Here is a 22,403-nt window from a genome sequence, read left to right as displayed (position 1 = left end):
GATACCCACTATTTAGTGTGCATAATGCATACCCTGATTTTCAATCCAGAAAGAATGAGGGGAGGAAATGTAGTTCTGCCATATAATGTGCATTTTAAAATCTTGATAATTTCACTCCTTTTCAGAGCATGGCAGTCCATCAATCGTCATTTGTTACCTGTCTGAATTCATTAAAATATGCCTGTGCATGACTTTTTTTTGTGGTCTTTCCAGTCACTATAAGGCACTCAATTGTGACCAATACTTTCTTTTTTTAAAACAGATATTGCAAAAGAAAGAATGAAAAGTGGCAATTTTTAAAACATCTTTCCTTTTTTACAGCTGGCCCTTAAAAGGGCCATTTTAAGTTTCACCTTGTTGATGGAGGCCAGTCTATTGCATCAAATCCCTCAAATTCCTCTTTGTTGTTATCTGTAACTCTCAAAAGCGGCCGTATGTCCTCATCTGTCATCATTCCTGGCATTTCTGGGTCAATCACAAGATGCGATGTAAAAGTTCAGGTCCAGTATTTATACTTATCTGGACTATCATGACATCTCTAAGATAGGTATCAGTGCCCTTGATAGAATTTACCAAGACAATACTTTGTAATTATGTTCGGCATATGTTCAAAACTTTAGTAGTCATTGATTACTTTTAAAAAGAGCATGACCACATTAAACATTGCTCACTCTATTGTAACAAAGATGGGCAAAATATTGTAAAACAAAGAACAAAGCTTATTTTCAACAAAAAGTAAATAAATTGCAAATTTGCCCTGACAAAGAATTGTAACTATGTTAAGCATCTCAAAGCTTGGCCAGCACTGATAACCCTGAAAAGACCACAGTGAGTCAATGACACATTTGACTGCTGTGTAGCCACAAAGATATAATAAATACTACGATTTAAGATGTGAAATAAAACTAAGTGTCAAGTTTATTTTCCAAGGAAAAAATGTTTACCAGCTTCATACAATGATTTTTTTGTTTCACGATGTGTCAGTGTTACCGTAACAGGCAAACTGTAGTCATGAAAAAGATGTCCCCAAAATGTGCCTCTAATGAGAATATTAACAATGCTTTTATAAATATTGTATTTCAGTTCAAACAAGAATAAATGAAGGAAAAAAAATCAAATCAAGAGTTAACAAATAATGAACATTTACAGTTATGGTAATCCTATATTTGTTCCAATGATAATCTTGAAAAGACCACACCGGATTAAAAAAGCATTGACCACAAAGAAACAGAAAATAATATTATTTAAGACGTCAAACAAAACCAAAAACCAAGTTTATTTTCAAAAGAAAAAATATTTTCCTACTTCATACATTAATTATTTTCTTTCACATAGTGTCACTGCTACCCCACCTGACAAACCATAGATGCAAATATGTGGACTGAAAGGAGCCTGTGGCAATAACATTAAAATTGCTTGATTTTGTAATATTATATTTCAATTAAACAAAGAATAAGTGAAGAAAAAATGTTTTAGATCCACAGTCATTGAATATTCAACACTTACAGTACAGCTAGGGTAATCATCATAGTTGTTCTGCTGCAATGCTTTACTTTGCACAGCTTTAGAACAACAAGTTACCAGTCATTATGTACATGTATTCCCAGTTGAGGCACAGAAATAAATGCTACATAGTGATGTAAAATGAAACAAGTTTATTAGCATAAGTAATCAAAGAACAAGGCTATCAAGGTCTGTAAGCATTACTGAACTCTTTAACAAGGCTAGTAAACATTTTAGTTACAATGCAACGTGCAATGGATTTAATGTTTCACAAGGTGTGAATGTGTCACATGTAGGCAGTTACATGGCCTCTATCCTTTCATCAGACTAACCTGGGTAAAAAACTGGTTTTAGTTCTTCTATAAAATGCACACACACACACACACACAAACACACCCCGACTGCAAATAAGAAAACTAGCTGAAACGTGAAACATTATTCAATGCTAAATATTGTACGCTCTTTCAATCAGTGTAGATGGGGCAAAGTGAAACATGATACACCCCAGCTATTTTATATGGAGTTCAGGTTACATCAGAACCAATTTGTGAATGGACAAATGGAAGCAAAGACAAAATAACAACAGATATGACCTATGATATTGCATTCAAAATAGCATTCTTATTTCTCGCAAATCTCACCTGTCCATTTCTATCTTTGTAGCAAAATCTAATTTGTAATGTGTGTCTATCTGCAACTAGTGTCTTTACCTTAGTGATTTCACCCATATTTTGTTTTGTTGCCTTTCCTCCCTCCAGTCTGGAGAACGCCTGACTAACTTTCTGTAATGCTGCCTCAACATCTTCCACTGAAGAAGGTCGTCCTTCGGGAAAATAAAACTTTGGAATATTGGCACTATTTGGTATGGCTGTCCTTTGCTGTTTAGAATTATTTTCCTTTCTTACTTTACTCTCCTTTTTGGAGTTCGAAATAGAGTTTGTGTCAACAACACTATTCAATTCAACAGCAATGTCTGTGTTTTCCTTTTCTTTCTTCACCTCTTTTTCTGCAGGAATTTCTTTTCGTATAATTTCATTTTCCTTTGTTCCATTGATGATCGTCTGAAAAACAAATGAATGCTAAATTTAATAAAATGCCCCCGAAAATGCTAAATTTAACAAAATGCCCCCGAAAATCTCTTTCATTTATAATTTTCTAAATATATGCACTGAATGTAACAGCTATAAATCCTGTCATCCGTGTAAAGAATGTTGTCTGTGCCATGTGAGTTTCACCTTTAACTTCTGGATCACTTGATCCTTTGGTGAACTTACGTATACACTTTGATGCCCCCCAACCCCCCAAAACATTAACCCTAAAACCGTAACTGGATGCATTAAGAAAATTATCAATGCACCAGTATCCTGACAATACTGATAAAAAGATATATGTGAAGAAATTCTGGATTACGATGCAAAAAGTTCTAAATCAAACTGGGGCCATAATGCAATCACACTTTTTAAATAAAAGGTGAACATTAAACTTACTTAAATCTTCTTGATATTATGGGAGAACAAACGCTTATTTTCACTTATGCCATGAATGAATGTTCTAAGCGAATGGAAATATACATGTATATCAAAAATCTATTTAAACAATCGACTAAGAAGTTTTAAAGACATGGCCAATTAGTATTTTGCTACAAAAGTTGCCATGAAGGATATAGTTGTGAAAAAAAAATCAAACAACACAATGTTAAACTAAAAAGTAAATAATGAAAAAGAATTTAAATTAAGCAGATTTACACCTAACTCAATTATAAGACTGATTTTGTGTTGCCTATTCAAAGAACCTACTATTTGTTGCTACATGTACAGTAAGGTAGCTACCATTATACATTATTATGTAAACTCTTAATTTTATCAAGATACTGCCAGATACTTTCAAGACATGAGCTTTTTCATCAGAAATTAACTTATATTCAAATTATAACCAAACTTTCTAATAACTACAGTAGAACATGTCCTGAAAGACCATCTCTTTTCCAAAAAATTATGGTCACTCAAAACAGGTGGTCTCTCATAACAGGTCACAATGCTATATAATCAATACATTTGTGCATTGAGAATGTGGTCTCTCAAAACAGGTTTTCTCAAATAGCAGTGGTCTTTCAAGACAGGTTTCACTGTATCAAAACTTTCAGTCACTTTCTACCAACTCTCATCTTGTTACAAAATTGGAATGGACTAAACAGTGTCACAGGGATGACGGACTATCTCTGCTTTGATGAATTAACTCAATCAACATCCATTGTATCAAGAAAGTCATCAACTACTAAAAGGAAATTATGAAATTTTTCCTACAAAAAGTACAAAAGTGCTAAAATTTTATAAAGTTTTCTACACATTTTACATTTAAGATCATTTTGTCCAAAGCCGAGTTGTTTCTTTCCCTTTAAGAAAATTTGATTTAATACATTAAGTCATTCAAAATTGTTCAAAATGTTAAAATCTGGGATGCACAGAAAGATCTAATATAACAAACAAATACAACAGGTTTACATGGTATATCCTCTGCTGCGTATAATAGGGGGTAGGGGAGCACACAAAAAACATAGAGAATGTGATGTGTTACCTGTTGTATTATATACAATACAAAGGAAATAATGTAATATGTAAATGTGAATCAATGAAATCATTACGTGAAACTGCATTCAATGGGCCTTTCCAATAAGATCCAAGCATGATAAACATATTGTGTCACACTGTGACTGATGCAGTGATACGGTACATTTCAATGGTTACATGTGATTTCCACCAAAACTATGTTCAACAGTAATTCAATGTAGCATTATTATTTGACCGAACAGCATACACACATCTTTTGGTCGAACACGCATAAAAATAATATCTAATGCTATGTCTTGATCCTAGTGTGCCATGTGGAAAAGAAAAAGCAGTTAAAATCCACAATGAAAATCATGATTTTCTTGGATCCTAACACCTTTTATGTTTGTTATCATGATACATGTACATCAGTCTCAAAAATGGATCCTGCATGTTTTTATTTGGTAAGACAATGTTATGAATAAAAATAAACTTCCAAAGTTAAAAGCTGACAATAAAAAGGGCACTAACTCTTCTAGTATGCACATGATGGGAACACTGTTTATGATGTAGTACATGTTATGCTGCACTTCAATCTCAATTTACCGAAATTATATCTTTTTAAGTGCACTGCATAGTTATTATATCAAATATGACAAATGTAAAAGGAGACAGGTCAACAAATAACAGGTGAAACCCATTTTGTTGGTTCATCTATTTTGCATGAAAAATAATGTTCGTGGCTCAAGAGAGCAGGACAAAGTTAGAAGGGGGCATAACTCTAAATGATGACATGGAATGCTTGAAATCCAACACCTTCATGGGCTACAAGCAACATCCTGTGTAAAGATATGAAAGTTATTGACAAGGCCATGGCTGTGTCTAAAATGGTGCAGACAAAACAAAACTCATAAAGGTACATGCCGGTCTGAGACAATGTTCCTACCACATTGCTTCAAAATATGCTGAATGGTTCTTGAACTACAAAGATTTCACACAGGGCTCTAATAATATGAAAGAAATAAAAAACTACATGTATCTTTAAGAAAGAACTGTAATTTGTTAATTAGATATGTACACCCAAAAACTTGCATTTTATGTAATATGGGGCATGGCGTCCATCATTAGTTTCTATCATAACAAATTATGGCAACCTTTTTATGGACAGTGTCAGTAATGGATACATCATCTGTTGTTTTAGTAACCTTCAATTATTACATAAAAAACCATGGCGACATTTTTTACCACCAATATTTTTTGTTTTTTCTTTTTAGAGTTTAATGCCATTTCTCAGTGCAAGATAGGCTATACATGGCGCCCAGTGTAACTGGTAAAAGAAGAACCAAGGAAAACCCCACTAAGAACCACCGACCCACGGAAAGCTTTATCTTAAACCAGCGTTGGCCTAAGCTGAGACTTAAAGCCACACAGACAGAGGCGAGGTGGCAGAGAATGGTAAAGGCAAGTGCTTTAAATCATTCGGCCACCTGGTCCCCACATATAGTTGTTTGACAATACAGGTTTTGTTCACTTTTCAAAAGACAAAATGCAAGACCTACTCCCACTCCAGAAAAATGAGGCATTCTTAATTACTGCATGCAATATTTTTACAATTTACCAAGAACAATCACTTTATTACGAAGCTACAATATATATTGTAAAACAGGATGTTGACCAAAATAAATTATATCACTGTATGCTTAATAGTCTGTTTTAAACAAGAACCATGAACGATTGCCAGTCAATTAATGGCCTTTAAATGGCCTCACTTTAATTTAATTTTTATCAGTCAATTAATGGTCTTTAAATTTTAATTTCTATTTTTAAAGCTGAGTAATTAAACTGAAAAGCATAAGGTTTTCATAGAATAGTTTCTACTTGTCTAATCTAAAAGAAAGTGTCATATATGATCTTTTACATAGGAAGAATCAATGAAGGCTAAATTTACAAACTGACTATAGCATTTTTTAACCATTTACTGTCAGTCAAGGCGAAATTTACAATCTGACTATAGCATTTTTAAACCGTGTTACTAACTGTCAGTCAAGGCTAAATTTACAATCTGACTGTAGCATTTTTAATCCATGTTACTAACTGTCAGTTAAGGCTAAATTTACAAACTGACTATAGCATTTTTAATCCATGTTACTAACTGTCAGTCAAGGCTAAATTTACAATATGACTATAGCATTTTTAATCCATGTTAGTAACTGTCAAGGCTAAATTTACAATCTCACTATAGCATTTTTAATCCATGTTACTAATTGTCAGTCAAGGCTAAATTTACAATCTGGCTATAGCATTTTTAAACTATGTTAATAACTGTCAGTCAAGGCTATATTTACAAACTAACTAGCATTTTTAAACCATGTTACTAACTGTCAGTCAAGGCTAAATTTACAAACTGACTATAGTAGTTTTAAACCATGTTACTAACTGTCAGTCAAGGCTAAATTTACAATCTGACTATAGCATTTTTAAACCATGTTACTAACTGTCAGTGAAGGCTAAATTTACAAACTGACTGTAGCATTTTTAATCCATTTTACTAACTGTCAGTCAAGGCTAAATTTACAAACTGACTAGCATTTTTAAACCATGTTACTAACTGTCAGTCAAGGCTAAATTTACAAACTGACTATAGCATTTTTAATCCATGTTACTAACTGTCAGTCAAGGCTATATTTACAAACTGACTATAGCATTTTTAAAGCCATGTTACTTCCAGTCAAGGCTAAATTTATAAACTGACTATAGTGGTTTATTTTGTTTTTTAAAGCCATGTTACTGACAGTCAGTTACCTGCAGTGTTGTGATAAGATTATTTGGGACTGCTACATTGCTCCTTTGATGTATTGAGCATGTAACAGCCATATACAATCAAAAAGAAACATTAATATCAGTTCCATCTCATCAAGGCCATTTCATAGATTCTTTGTGACAATTATAAGTGCAAAATCATTTAAATTAAATTAAAAAGTCAGTCAGGAATAGGGCCTTTTGTCCTTGAGGTTGAAAGTGCCAAAATGAAGTGAGACTGCTCTGTTTCCATCAATAGTGCCAAAATGGAGTGAGACTGCTCTGTTTCCATCAATAGTGCCAAAATGGAGTGAGACTGCTCCGTTTCCATCAATAGTGCCAAAGAAGATTTAATTTTCTAGATCAGATGAGAAGTTCCAGAGTGGAGTGAGATCTTTCTGGATTAGCTTCAAGTGCCCAAAAGAGTAAGACAATAATTCTCTTACAGGATACAAAATTGTTGTTAAAAAAAATCAACAAACAAACAAGTTTATTAATGCCAGTGTGAAACTAAATGTAAAGGGTAAGCAAATTAAACTAAGGCTAACCAGATGCACAGAATTCACCAATTCTGGAGGGATTCAATTGTAAACACAACATGTCCTGACCACAAAGATACCAAAAAATAGTGCAATCTTATCTATGTTGGCAAATTATTTCAGTGAGTACTTTCCTTGTGGGCTACAGACAACACATGTTACCATATTATTCCATGTAATATCACAGGGAATTTTTACAGCCTTTTTCCATTGTCATATTTCTATAACTTCCATATTTTCTCACTTAACGAACAAGTCCAAGAGACCCAAATCTGATACTGCATAATTCACTGGCAGATCTGTGTTGATGTAGTTTGTTAGAAGTAATTAGAAGAAACAAACAACGCTGACTCAGATCTGCTGACACATTATGCAATGGTAGTTCAGTCCATATTATTTGAAGCTGGATGTGACTTATAAGCGAGTAAATACCGTAAATATATAAAGCATGTTTACCGTGCAATTACTGTCTGTAACAAACTTGATATATCAATGGCTTCTGTGCAAAATGCTTTTCCAGGTTATGAAGTTTATTTGTTGTTTTTAATGGCAATTTTAACACATTTTTGGTTATATTATGGGTTTAGGAACTTTATGCAGATGAAATAACTATAATCAAATTCTTAATTGTTAATGATGACAACATAGCTATCAATGATGACAACACTGCCACCAACAGAGAAAAAGTGCCTGCTATATCTCTCTTCCCGCAAATGTTGGCTCCACTATTTGTCCAAGGCACACAAGTAGTGGAGTTCATATCTGTTCTAACACATACCAGTGATGATATCAAATTATATGCCTGAATAACTGATAAAATAATGAAGCATTCAAAACACCTACTGATTTTGTGGAGTCAATTATAGGGTGAAATCTTGACCTCTTCCTACGCAGTAAGTAAACTATTAATGACTTAGCCCCTCTATCTACCATCCATACATTTACATGTCACTTGCAATATGACTATACCAATTCCAGTCCTTAAAACCTGACCAGCACCAAATTGTTCCTATTTCAAAGGAAATCCAATCTTTTCAAGCAATATACTTTTAAAACTGCTTCTTCATAAGAATAATTTGGCATGACAAAACCTAACTGAGAGTATAGCTTGCCTTTTGGGCTACAATTAAGTAGGAATATTCTATTGAAAATTCATACTGTGGATGGGAGGAGGCAATATAAACAAGTCACTCTCTATAATTTTATTCTCTACCTGATTACTATTAACCATAATCAATATATTGACATAAACTTACTTAAAAAGAAAACAGTACACAAGACAATGATCTCAGATAAACAACAAAGCAAAGACGATGAAGCAAGAAATATATAGGCAACAGTAACTGTTTATGAAATGATGGTGTCAAATATACCATAGCTCTTCACATAAGGTACATAACCCTACAAGATTACATGAGAAACCAACCTAAATGCAGAGATCAAAGTCACTGAGATCATGTATTGTAGGTCAAGGTGTCCTATTGTTTATGATGTTGTGCTCAGCATGATGAATCCTCATGACTGTACACTCAAAGTTGTATAAAACACTGACCAAAAATGCACCAGAGAAAAAGTCACTGAACACACAAAATATTAAAGATATTTGCAAAGGCCTCATTCAAAATGGGCAATTCCCGAAGGCAATTTGTTTTTCCCAAACATAATTTTTTTTGTACTATTTTGAATCTATGTGAAAATAAAAAAATTCTCATCCCGTTTTTGTTATCATAAATGTATCCATTTAAAGGTTTATCCTTTTCTTGGGATACATCATTTCCATAATTCATCATACCTGAATAATCCCATAGCCTGCAGCTAGTATGGTCACAATTCAATCATTTCTGTTGACATTAACAATTTCAAGGGTGCAACCTTCCAGCCATTGTGACAACTTGTCAAAGCTATATAATCCAACAAAGATGCCATGCAGTATATCAAGCCTGATCATCAACTGTATTTATAATTAATAAATATTCACTATCCATGAATGCTGTCAAATACTCAATATAATTACCTAAAGTTCATGTGTACATAATGCTCTATATAATTACCTAAAAGGAACATTTACATGTGTACATATCTTGATTTCAAGGTGCATTACCCCAAGCGAAACTTCCCAATTTGTCACACATTCCCACATTTTTGTGGTCTTGCACCAACATTGTAAAACTCACATTTTTGCTGAGTTTGTAATAAAATTATGACCGTGGATATGAATATGTACTGCTTTTTTAAGCAAACAAACTTACTTCATTCCAATGCCACAAATATTATCCTGATTTCACTGACACCTAACCAACTTACTTCATTCCAATGCCACAAACGTTTTTCTGCATTTTAATGTAGCTTTAGCAATTTTAGTCATATTACTAAGATGTCTGCAGTGTGGCAGTTTATAGTGATATCTAGCACATGTATCATCATGTCTTCATCCATGAGATCAGACCAGATAGACAGACAGACAGACAAATAAATTTAGCAGGGATTCATACATTTTTTGAAGTTTAACTGGACAGCTTGATGGACTTCATAGACTTCATTGACACACATGAATCTGCTGCTTGTAATGTATGTTCATTTAAAAAATGTTTTGACCTCTTCCAAAGATTTCATCAGGTGGTTGCTGTCAACCATACTTTTATCCCTGTGATTTGCTATGTATTCCCCCCCCAAAATTTTTTCACTTTTTTTAAAAAGTTCATCAAGAGTGTCAACTCTCAGCCAGCACTGCAGCTTTGTTTAGATAAATTCAGGTGCTACACTCACACTCCACACTTAAACTCAAAGAACCTGTGGAATTTCTTTCGAATGAATCTGGTTACTGTCCTTTCATCAGAACTAGCTGAATCTGGTTACTGTCCTTTCATCAGAACTAGCTGAATCTGGTTACTGTCCTTTCATTAGAACTTGTTGAATCTGGTTACCGACCTTTCATTAGAACTGGTTGAACCTGGTTACTGTCCTTTCATTAGAACTGGTTGAACCTGGTTACTGTCCTTTCATTAGAACTAGCTGAATCTGGTTACCATCCTTTCATCGGAACTTGTTGAATCTGGTTACCGACCTTTCATTAGAACTGGTTGAATCTGGTTACTGTCCTTTCATTAGAACTAGCTGAATCTGGTTACCATCCTTTCATCGGAACTTGTTGAATCTGGTTACCGACCTTTCATTAGAACTGGTTGAATCTGGTTACTGTCCTTTCATTAGAACTAGTTGAATCTGGTTACTGTCCTTTCATTAGAACTAGTTGAATCTGGTTACCGTCCTTTCATTAGAAATAGTTGAATCTGGTTACTGTCCTTTCATTAGAACTGGTTGAATCTGGTTACCGACCTTTCATTAGAACTAGTTGAATCTGGTTACTGTCCTTTCATTAGAACTAGTTGAATCTGGTTACTGTCCTTTCATTAGAACTAGCTGAATCTGGTTACTATCCTGTCATTAGAACTAGTTGAATCTGGTTACTGTCCTTTCATCAGAACTTGTTGAATCTGGTTACCGACCTTTCATTAGAACTGGTTGAACCTGGTTATCGTCCTTTCATTAGAACTGGTTGAACCTGGTTACTGTCCTTTCATTAGAACTAGCTGAATCTGGTTACCATCCTTTCATCGGAACTTGTTGAATCTGGTTACCGACCTTTCATTAGAACTGGTTGAACCTGGTTACTGTCCTTTCATTAGAACTAGCTGAATCTGGTTACCGTCCATTCATTAGAACTAGTTGAATCTGGTTACTGTCCTTTCATCAGAACTTGTTGAATCTGGTTACCGACCTTTCATTAGAACTAGTTGAATCTGGTTACTATCCTTTCATTAGAACTAGTTTTGTCATTAATTCAGCTGGTGACAGTCTTCTAAAGATGTTTTACAGAATATACATGAGCCACCCCACCCCCATTATTTCATCTGCACTGATGACTGTGTCACTCTTCTCTCTTGGCTGACTGTAATGAGTATTCGTAGTGCCCAAGTGATAATAACAAAGCTGTGGCATGTCACTGACGTGCAGGAAAAGTGTTAGGCTCAAACACAGTTTACTCATTCAAAATCACATGGTCAGGGAATTTGTTATGTATGTTTGCATTAATAATAATCCATAATCCATGTACATTGTACTGCAGTGGCTATAAGAAAGTCACTGTAGAGGAGCCAAAGAGGTGGGGTGTATCTCTGAGGTACACAGCTTCTGTGTGTCAGCAGGACCATATATACTCCTTTATAAGTCGAGTCAAACTGCAAACAACAAAGGTCTTGATCTGCTGTAGCATAATGTGCTATTGATAAATCCTAACAAACTGCACAGATCAGATCTGCCAGCACATTACGTGATGACAGATCTGGGACTATGCAGTTTGCAGTTGTACTCATCTTTTAAGCGAGTATGGATGATAACTTTGAATTGAATTTAGTTCATGATGCCTTTACTGATTGTTTAACAAAGGAAATTAAATATTAAGCAGAAACATACAATCGTTCTTCAATGGCTTATCTTAGTTTGGTAGTCTCTCAGGCCAAGGAAGACAAGTTGTGTGATCTCATCGACAGTGGATGCGCATTTGGCTCCGGGGTCCAAATTCCGATGCACACAGGCGGTTGCAGGTGGGGCATGGGACACCGATGGTTGGGGAAGGCTGTGATGTCTCTCACAAGCTGCAGCAAGATGCTGGCGGCAGTCAATCTCGAAGGTGGAACTGGTTTTTCTGGTCAGGGCTTGCCAGTGTCTTCTGTCTGAGTCAGCGAGCTCAAGCTGGTGGGGTTCTGCCCATTTGATGTGCATCTTGAGATTGTCTTTGTATATCCTGCAAGGGTGGCCTTGGTTTCGGTTGCCCTGGACTAGATTGCTAAAGAACAGCTGCTTTGGGATTGTTTTTATCCATAAGGATGGCATGGCCAGTCCAACGAAACTGGACCTGGATTAGTTTGGCTTTGATGCTTGTTGTGTCGGCTCTATCAAGGACTTTAGGGTAATTCAGACAAGTATGTGGTCTGTCCAGCATACCGCTCCTCACATGGACTTGGTGATGAGGACATCCTGGGCATCGCACTGGCGAACTATTACATAGGTGATTAAGTGCCATTGGCGAGATCTGGGGCGCATCCAGGTGTTCGTGATTCCTTTATTGATTGTCTAATAAAATCAAATAATAAGCAGAAACATACAATCGTTCTTCAGTGGCTTATCTTCATTTATTTATTAATAATTTACATGAAAAGCTGGCTCTCTTCCTACAGTGCAAATACTTAAGATTAGCCTATTGTCAGCCCTAATCTGTGGCAGTGAGCATGTCAAGTATTGTTTTAACCTTGCAAGTTTTTGGGAAACTTTCTCACAGATAAGCCTACTACAGTATTTGCTAACCATAAATAATCTGATCCACACTGTAAAGTATTTAACAGCTAAAATACATATCCAAGCTTGAAGGGAGTTTTGGTTTTATGGACATTTCCTTTGGTGTACATAATTGAAATCTGGTATTGAAAGTTTTGGTGCAGATGGGTTTCAGTTTACTGGGGGAAAAAATTATATTAAAAAAATTCAAACATTCAGCCCCCTTCCCCAATTTCGAATTTGAAGGGATTTCAGCATGCAGATTTCAGTTTTGAGTGGTTGCTTTGTGTGTGTGTGTGTGTGTGTGTGTGTGTGTGTGTGTGTGTGTGTGTGTGCATCCTCCTGTTGGATCCAGCGATTACACATTCTCCTGCAAACGGATTAAAATCAGATCTCAACAGTGTGGATCAAATGGACATAAATATGAGGTCATGTTCTGTTGACCTTGTGGTTCACCAGTCAAATCACAACTTTAAAAATTTCTGACAGCAACACACATAATCACAATCATATAATTACTAATGATAATTGTGGCCTAAACAGTTCGAGTGTCTGCCTCAGATGTGGAGGTCAAAATATTGAACCCTGGCCGAGTCAAACCAAAGACTTCAAAAAAATGGTATGAGCAGCTGCCTTGCTTGGTGCTCAGCATTAAGAGGTTAGTGTTAGGACTGGTTGGCCTGGTGTCAGGATAATGAGACTGGGTGGGACAGGATGCTACATGTCTGCAGCAAGATGCCCCAGTGTTATGCATCACTATAAACTACTTCACTGCAGACATCGCTACCATATGACTGAAAATTTGTTAAAACTACGTTAAAAATCCAAATCACACACAAACACACAAGACAACTCTCCCTAACACAATTTGCAATGCATTACTTGATAGGATACTAAAAATAAGTGGACTGAAAATTCCAAAGGTCACAAAGACACAAACTTTTACTGGTGTCTGTCAGATCTAAAAGCAGGAATGCAGAGATCTGATTTTAATCACACTGCAACCTCCTGTAGGATCGATTGCATTTTCCAATGTGTCTGGTGCCTCCTGTAAGATTCTGTGACAGCACTTTCTCAACTCTGTCTAGGGATATGACCTACCACTCTGGTGTATGCATCCTTCTGTAGACTAGGGTGATGACTTACCACTCAGTCTGGTGTATGCATCCTTCTGTAGGCTAGGGTGATGACTTACCACTCAGTCTGGTGTATGCATCCTTCTGTAGGCTAGGGTGATGACTTACCACTCAGTCTGGTGTATGCATCCTTCTGAAGGATGCAGTGATATCACTTTACACTCTGGTGTATGCATCCTTCTGTAGGCTAGGGTGATGACTTACCACTCAGTCTGGTGTATGCATCCTTCTGTAGGTACCACAATCTGATTGTAGGATACAGGGATATGACCTACCATTCTGGTGTATGCATCCTTCTGTAGGCTAGGGTGATGACTTACCACTCAGTCTGGTGTATGCATCCTTCTGTAGGCTAGAGTGATGACTTACCACTCAGTCTGGTGTATGCATCCTTCTGTAGGCTAGGGTGATGACTTACCACTCAGTCTGGTGTATGCATCCTTCTGTAGGCTAGGGTGATGACTTACCACTCAGTCTGGTGTATGCATCCTTCTGAAGGATGCAGTGATATCACTTTACACTCTGGTGTATGCATCCTTCTGTAGGCTACAGTGATATCACTTACCACTCTGGTGTATGCATCCTTCTAAAGCAGTAATTCCCAAAGTGGGTGGTACACATACTGCCAACTGGGGGGCAGTTGCATTACCAAGGTGGCCACTAATATGCATGGGGGAGTGAATGGGGCACTTTTATCGGGTGAGGTAAGGGGTGCTGAGGAAGAGTTTATGGAACCAAGGCAGCGGTGGCCCGAAAAAGTTTGGGAACCAGTGTTCTAAAGCAAACAGAAATATCAATTATCAATGTCTGGCATATATTTGTATCTTTCTATATTAATCTTTATGTGCCTTGATATTTATAAAAGGAATATTACCAGGTCCTCATGTGAATGGGTCTGCTACACATAAATGCCTGCCTGTGAACACAACCAAATTCCATCCTTCTGTAATCTTGTGCACTTAGTTGAGAGGATATAAAGGCTGATACATGCGAAGTGGTAGGTACCATAACCCATATCAGATTCTCAGTATGGGACAAACAAAACAAATGTCTAACCTGTATGACAATATTCTTTCTCCATATATATATATATATATATATATATATATATATATATATATATATATATATATATATATATATATATATATATATATATATATATATATACACACACACACAGATTCAGATTCGTATCTTTGTTGCAACTGTAAATCACTGAAAATTGTATAGTTTCATGTATGTTACAGTGTGACATAATATTTATGACACAGGAGTCAATTTATTAACCATCCTGCTAGTCCATGGGCTGTGGGTCTTGAGGAGGGCCAATTAATAATAACTGCTGCAGGCCGCTGGGCCAGTTAAATCTTTTGAGGTAGTTATTAAATAAATTCTATTAAATCATCATGTTTCATCTGATATTATCTTTTGAAAACAAGAACTTTCCTTTTATTTACCAAATATCTGAATCTCAATAGCACTGCATCTTATATAGTCTGGTTGTGTGCTCTTTTACACTAAATAATAAATGGTACTGTAGACAGACACTGTAACAGACTATATCTGCCCAAAAAATGTAACAAATTAAAATACATGTACATAATACATCTATATGTTGGTTCATGAAACTGAAAGACAGTTTCCTTTAGGAATCACAGTACTAATTCAGTTCACATAGTAAACCTATGTAAATACCATGATTTTAAAAATTCAATAACTTTCAATTTCTAAATGCTCATCACCAAACCTGTATTTGTCAGTGAAGACACATCTTGATGACAGCTTCTGTGTACAGAAAACCATATGAGCTGCAGCATTTTTTGGATTGATATGTGTTTGAAACATGTGCATTCGATTCCACACCTAAAAGTCAGATGTTAATTTCAGTAATGAGTTTTCCAAATTCAAGTCTCTAAAAGGACTGAAATTCCATCAATAAAACAAGGTGGGTTTTTTTCAGTTACAACTAGGATAAGCTCTCAAAAGATTGTTTTTATTAAAATCTTACATCCATTATCAAACAATCCTGACAAACCAAAACTAAACCATTTCTAGACTGGTTACCTTTTTTCCATCAATTTAGTATTCTGAGTCCTTTTAAATAATTACCCATCAAAAAACTACTAACTATGGAATGGTTCCTGTTGCATTAAAGCCCACTGGAACAAAAACTGTACACTAAGGTCAATTAGCAACAAAGAAAGATAGATACGTAGCATGATTATGTGCCAAAATGGGAGTGGGATTTTAGCTGGCTGGTGCAGTGAAATTGATTTGACATGCAAAGTGTGCAGTATTTATAAAAACAAAATGGAACCTTTGTTACGGAAAATAAACACTATAAGGACATTATTGTTTGCCATGAAAAATCCGACAGCCATCAGATTAGTGTCAAAAAGTACAATGTTTCTGTGGATTCAAGTAAGAGTTAGGCTGCCTCAGCATTTCAAATCTTAAATCAGAAAAACACATTGAGACTTATCTATCTCTCTAGTTCATTTTTTTATAAATACTTTCAGCAACAATCAAAGTGTTTCAGTCCCATTTATTGTGATGTTCATACAATTTTCAGACTACTTTTATCTTACTGGGAAGACCAACTGATTTTCTGCAGGGCAGGTTGATTTCCAGGGAAAGTTGATTTCCATGTGAGCTGGCCCTGCTGGCCAATGGTAGAATCTGTTGTCAACTGCTGTTGACAGATGATGCTACAATATGAGTCAATGCTAAGTTATAGTTAATTTCAGGCATAAGGGTACTTTATATTTGTTCACAAACTGATCCTAATTTGTTAAGGTCAGAATTCACACACACATCAGTGCTATGTCAAACTTGCCAATCATGAGATGGTAAAGTTTGCTTTTTATAAACATGATTTATTATGCAATTAAAATCTGTATGTACTTTGCTGTTGATCTGGTTGACCTTAACCATAATAACACAAGTAGATTATTTAGTGCCAAAGCACCTGGAGTATTTAAACACCTTGCCCAAGGTCACATCATGCTAGCTGAACCAGGCTGATCTGATGGTAGGATATGAACCTACGCCTTCTAGTTGCAAAAAAAGTCTAATATGCTGAGAGGCTCCATGCCTCTCCTCAGTTTTGAATTATGCCATGTCTTTATGAACTAGTGTTCATTATAGAAAGGTCTTGTAACATAGCGCAGGTTTCAATGGATGTTAGTCTACTAATATTCAGCTGATTTCACTGAACAAGGAGCCAAAGTGTCTTAGTAGTTTACTCAGGTAACTACAGGTCTTAATCCTGTCCAGGTCAGACTGTGTTACCACTGTGATTTATCTCTAGGCAAAGTGTCTTAGTGGTTTCCCAATCTGGACTGGTAACTAAAGGGGAAGTACAGGTCTTAATCCTGTCCAGGTCAGACTGTGTTACCATAGTGATTTATCTCTAGGCAAGGCACTTTACTTCAATTGCATCACCTCATAATCTTTCCATTTTTATGTAGCATTAAACAGCAAATTGAAAAATTAACTGAAACAGTCAACAGGCACTATGAAGGATAAATCTGAATTTTTTTCTGAATGCATTGTGAAAGAGGTAGTGTAGTTGAGTACAGGAGATAGCATATCACAGAAAAATAGTCTGCATAAAAGCCACATGTCAGGCCACTGATAAATCTCTCATAGATCTCTTCACCTCAGTATGTCTGCAGATCTATTCAAGTCAACTGTCTACTGTTGTGCAACCTCTTTACATGTTTTGCAAAAACACACCAAAAAATCCAAAATGAAATAAGCAGAATGAATTTGGTATTATCATGATTTTCCTGTACATGTATATGAATGTGGATTTCATCTTTACTTAATAATGTACAGTAACATGAATGTGGAATTCACCTGTACTTAATACTGTACAGTAATATGAATGTGGAATTCATCTGTACTTAATACTGTACAGTAATATGAATGAAGAATTCACCTGTACTTAATAGTGCACAGTAATATGAATGTGGATTTCATCTTTACTTAATACTGTATAGTAATATGAATGTGGATTTCATCTTTACTTAAGACTGTACAGTAATATGAATGTGGAATTCACCTGTACTTAATAGTGTACAGTAATATGAATGTGGAATTCATCTGTACTTTAATAGTGTACAGTAATATGAATGTGGATTTCATCTTTACTTCATACTGTACAGTAATATGAATGTGGATTTCATCTTTACTTAATACTGTACAGTAATATGAATGTGGATTTCATCTTTACTTAATACTGTACAGTAATATGAATGTGGAATTCACCTGTACTTAATACTGTACAGTAATATGAATGTGGAATTCACCTGTACTTAATAGTGTACAGTAATATGAATGTGGAATTCATCTGTACTTAATAGTGTACAGTAATATGAATGTGGATTTCATCTTTACTTCATACTGTACAGTAATATGAATGTGGATTTCATGTGAACCTAATATACTAATCATATATCAAGTACATACTGGCCAGGCCTTGACAAATCCTAGAATGTTCAACTTGCCCGGAATCAAGATGGTCATATGCAGCAACAAAATGAAGTTTTTGTCATGTTCTTTATCAAACTCTGGGCAAATGGCAGTGAATCTGGCTCAGTTGAAAGTACATTGGGTTTGTAGCAAAAACATGTATGGGTTTGATTCAACCCCATCCCACCCACCCCATACAAAATCAGCCCAGCAATTTTCAGTGCATAACATGACCTTCAAAGTGTTGTACTGTAAAACAAAACTTTTAAGTTGTTTGACACAATTTTTCCATCCCTGATCAGGTAATCTACAATTGAACACAAATATATCTACCAAATTTCATTTGTCTACCTCCAGTGGTGTTTGCTTGAACAAGGTTTGTTGGGGGAAAAAATTCACACACTGTGTGAAAAACTGAATAATAACTTAATGGCCTGGATATCTAATGATGTCATATATATTATTAATACAATTTGCGTACAAAATGTCAGTTGTCTTCCTTGAGAAGTTTTTACTAAATTATTCCAATAGTTTGGGAGAGATAAAAATGTCCAAAACCAAAGGTTAAAAGACTTGTAAAAAAAAAAAAAAGTGCAACAGTGACCTGAAAATCTAATCAGGTTATCTTCATATGGATGCAAAATTACCCCAAAATTGAATTATTCTGCCTCAAGTGATTTATGTACAATCTTGTTAACATTTTCCCCAGATGAAACAACAGACCAATGAACATGACCAAATCAAGAGATACAAGTAGTGTGCATATAGCCAGACAGTCAAGTCAGTGGGAGGGCAAAGAGCCTAAAACTTAAACTAAAAGAAATAAGGAAGGAAGGAAGGACATATGCAGTATTTAATGATAATTTCAACTAGGCGTTTTGCTTGAATAATGACAAGATCTCTCCCAGTCACTGATCTCATTACATTCTCTAGTAACCTGAGCAAGAAGAGGAAAACAACACTAAGGAATGCCCCTGCATAAATACCTATTTACTGTTAGAATTTAAATATCAGTATCAGATTTCAGCCACTAATTTCTTTGCTTTCATGTACATTGATCAAGGTCAAAAGCACAGCCCCTGGTAGTAATGTGATTGTATGTTTCATGAAAATGGGTCAAGGTCAAAAGCACAAGCCCTGGTAGTAATGTGATTGTATGTTTCATGTACATGGATCAAGGTCAAAAGCACAAGCCCTGGTAGTAATGTGATCATATGTTTCGTGTACATGGATCAAAGTCAAAGGCACAAGCCCTGGTAGTAATGTGATTGTATGTTTCATGAATATAGGTCAAGGTCATATTCAAAAGGACAATATGGTTATGGAGTGTGTTACAATATACAGCAGTAATATGCTGTATAATATACCCAAGTAATACAATGTATGATGTACTGCAGTATAACACAGTCCCCTTTATAAGGACAATATGGTTATGGGGTCTGTTATATTATGCAACAGTAATATGACATGTATTGTACCCGAGTATAAAACTGTCCCATTTAGTAGTACACCTTGACCATGGATACATTTAATTATGCAACAGTAATACGATGTGTATTGTACCCCAGCATAAAACAGTCCCTTTTAATAGGACACTATGACCATAGATCCATCTAATTATGCAACAGTAATATGATGTGTATTGTACCCCAGTATAAAACTGTCCTGTTTCGTAGTACACTATGACCATGGATCCATTTCATTATGCAACAGTAATACGATGTGTATTGTATCCCAGTATAAAACAGTTTCTTTTAGTAGGCCATGATGACCATGGATCCATTTAATTATGCAACAGTAATATGATGTGTATTGTACCCCAGCATAAAACTGTCCCTTTTAGTAGGACACTATGACCATGGGTCCATTTAATTATGCAACAGTAATATGATGTGTATTGTATCCCAGTATAAAACAGTTTCTTTTAGTAGGCCACGATGACCATGAGTCCATTTAATTATGCAACAGTAATACGATGTGTATTGTATCCCAGTATAAAACAGTTTCTTTTAGTAGGTCACGATGACCATGGGTCCATTTAATTATGCAACAGTGATATGATGTGTATTGTACCCCAGTATAAAACTGTCCCTTTTAGTAGGACACTATGACCATGGGTCCATTTAATTATGCAACAGTAATGCGATGTGTATTGTATCCCAGTATAAAACAGTTTCTTTTAGTAGGCCACGATGACCATGGGTCCAATTAATTATGCAACAGTAATGCGATGTGTATATGTACCCCAATATAAAACTGTTCCATTTCTATGAACACTATGGTCATGTATTCCATTACATTATGCAACAGTATTACAATGACAAAATACACCTACCTGTTTTATTAAGCAGAATAGTAACCTTATTAAACATAACAATTCGAGTATCATTTTTAACTTTAATAAACTGAATGTACAAACTCCACACACACAAGTCAGCCATTGTATAATTCACTAGTAGAGCTGGTTCTATGCAGTTTGTTAGAAGTAATCAGTAAAACAAACAACACAGACCCTGATCAGCTAGCATATTATGTGATGGCAGATCAGGTTCTAAGTTGTTAGCAGTTGGAGTCAACTTATAAGGGAGCACTGATGATAAGTTGCTTTCCCACTTGACCTTAAACATCATTACATTCAGATAAGTTGCTTTTTCACTTGACCTTAAGCATCATTTCATTCCGATAAGTTGCTTTCCCACTTAACCTTAAGCATCATTTCATTTTGTGAAGTTGCTTTTCCACTTGACCTTAAACATTTCATTCTGTTAAGTTGGTTTTCCACTTGACTTTAAACATTTCATTCTGTTAAGTGGCTTTTCCACATGACCGTAAGCATCATTTCATTCCGTTAAATTGCTTTTCCACTTGACCTTAAGCATCATTTCATTCTTTAAGTTGCTTTCCCACTTGACCTTAAGCATCATTTCATTTTGTTAAGTTGCTTTTCCACTTGACCTTAAGCATCATTTCATTCTGTTAAGTTGCTTTCCCACTTGACCTTAAGCATCATTTCATTTTGTTAAGTTGCTTTCCCACTTGACCTTAAACATCATTTCAGTTTGATAAGTTGCTTTTCCACTTGACCTTAAATATTTCATTCTGTTAAGTTGCTTTTCCACATGACCGTAAGCATCATTTCATTCCGTTAAGTTGCTTTTCCACTTGACCTTAAGCATCATTTCATTATGTTAAGTTGCTTTTCCACTTGACCATAAGCATCATTTGATTCTATTAAGTTGCTTTCCCACTTGACCTTAAACATCATTACATTCCGATAAGTTGCTTTTCCACTTGACCTTAAGCATCATTTAATTACGTTAAATTGCTTTTCCACTTGACCCTAAGCATCATTACATTAAGATAAGTTGCTTTTCCACTTGACCCTAAGCATCATACATTAAGTTGCTTTTCCACTTGCCCTTAAGCATCATTACATTGCGATAAGTTGCTTTTCCACTTGACCCTAAGCATCATACATTAAGTTGCTTTTCCACTTGCCCTTAAGCATCATTACATTGCGATAAGTTGCTTTTCCACTTGACCTTAAGCATCATTACATTGCGATAAGTTGCTTTTCCACTTGACCCTAAGCATCATACATTAAGTTGCTTTTCCACTTGCCCTTAAGCATCATTACATTGCGATAAGTTGCTTTTCCACTTGACCTTAAGCATCATTACATTGCGATAAGTTGCTTTTCCACTTGACCCTAATCATCATTACATTATAAGTTGCTTTTCTACTTGACCTTAAGCATCATTACATTACGAAAAGATGCTTTTCCACTTGACCTTAAGCATCATTACATTACGATAAACTGCTTTTCCTCTTGACCTTAACCATCATTACATTACTATAAATTGTTTTTCAACTTGACTTCAAGCATCATTTAATTCATAGTTATTGGAGCCACTGTAGCTCGGTTGATAGCAAGTTGAACTGGTAATCCAAGTCACAGGTCAAATATCAGCCCTGGCCAGCTTGATTGACTTCCTCAGTGTTGTTGGGAAAGGCTCTTAGTCCACATTTACACAGTAAAAATGTAGCCATTGGGTTTAAATTGTCAT

The 22,403-nt window shown here is 35.6% G+C and overlaps 1 protein-coding gene across 2 annotated transcripts in view; it reads right to left on the bottom strand.

The window, feature by feature from the left end:
• LOC149798630 (serine/threonine-protein phosphatase 2A regulatory subunit B'' subunit beta-like) overlaps nucleotides 1-22,403 on the bottom strand; it is a 166,591-nt gene that overhangs the window by 80,293 nt on the left and 63,895 nt on the right. For both annotated transcript variants that reach the window (XM_089957463.1, XM_089957462.1), the window contains exon 2: nucleotides 2,214-2,564. In XM_089957463.1, coding sequence (XP_089813589.1) covers nucleotides 2,214-2,564 — 351 coding nt within the window. The remainder of the gene's footprint in view (nucleotides 1-2,213; nucleotides 2,565-22,403) is intronic.

The sequence above is a fragment of the Sinohyriopsis cumingii genome, chromosome 5, assembly GCF_028554795.1.
Source record: "Sinohyriopsis cumingii isolate HCF-2022 chromosome 5, ASM2855479v2, whole genome shotgun sequence".
NCBI classification, from domain to species: Eukaryota; Metazoa; Mollusca; class Bivalvia; order Unionida; family Unionidae; genus Sinohyriopsis; species Sinohyriopsis cumingii.
Note: the sequence above shows the minus strand (reverse complement) of the source record. Positions and strands in the feature narration are given on the sequence as shown.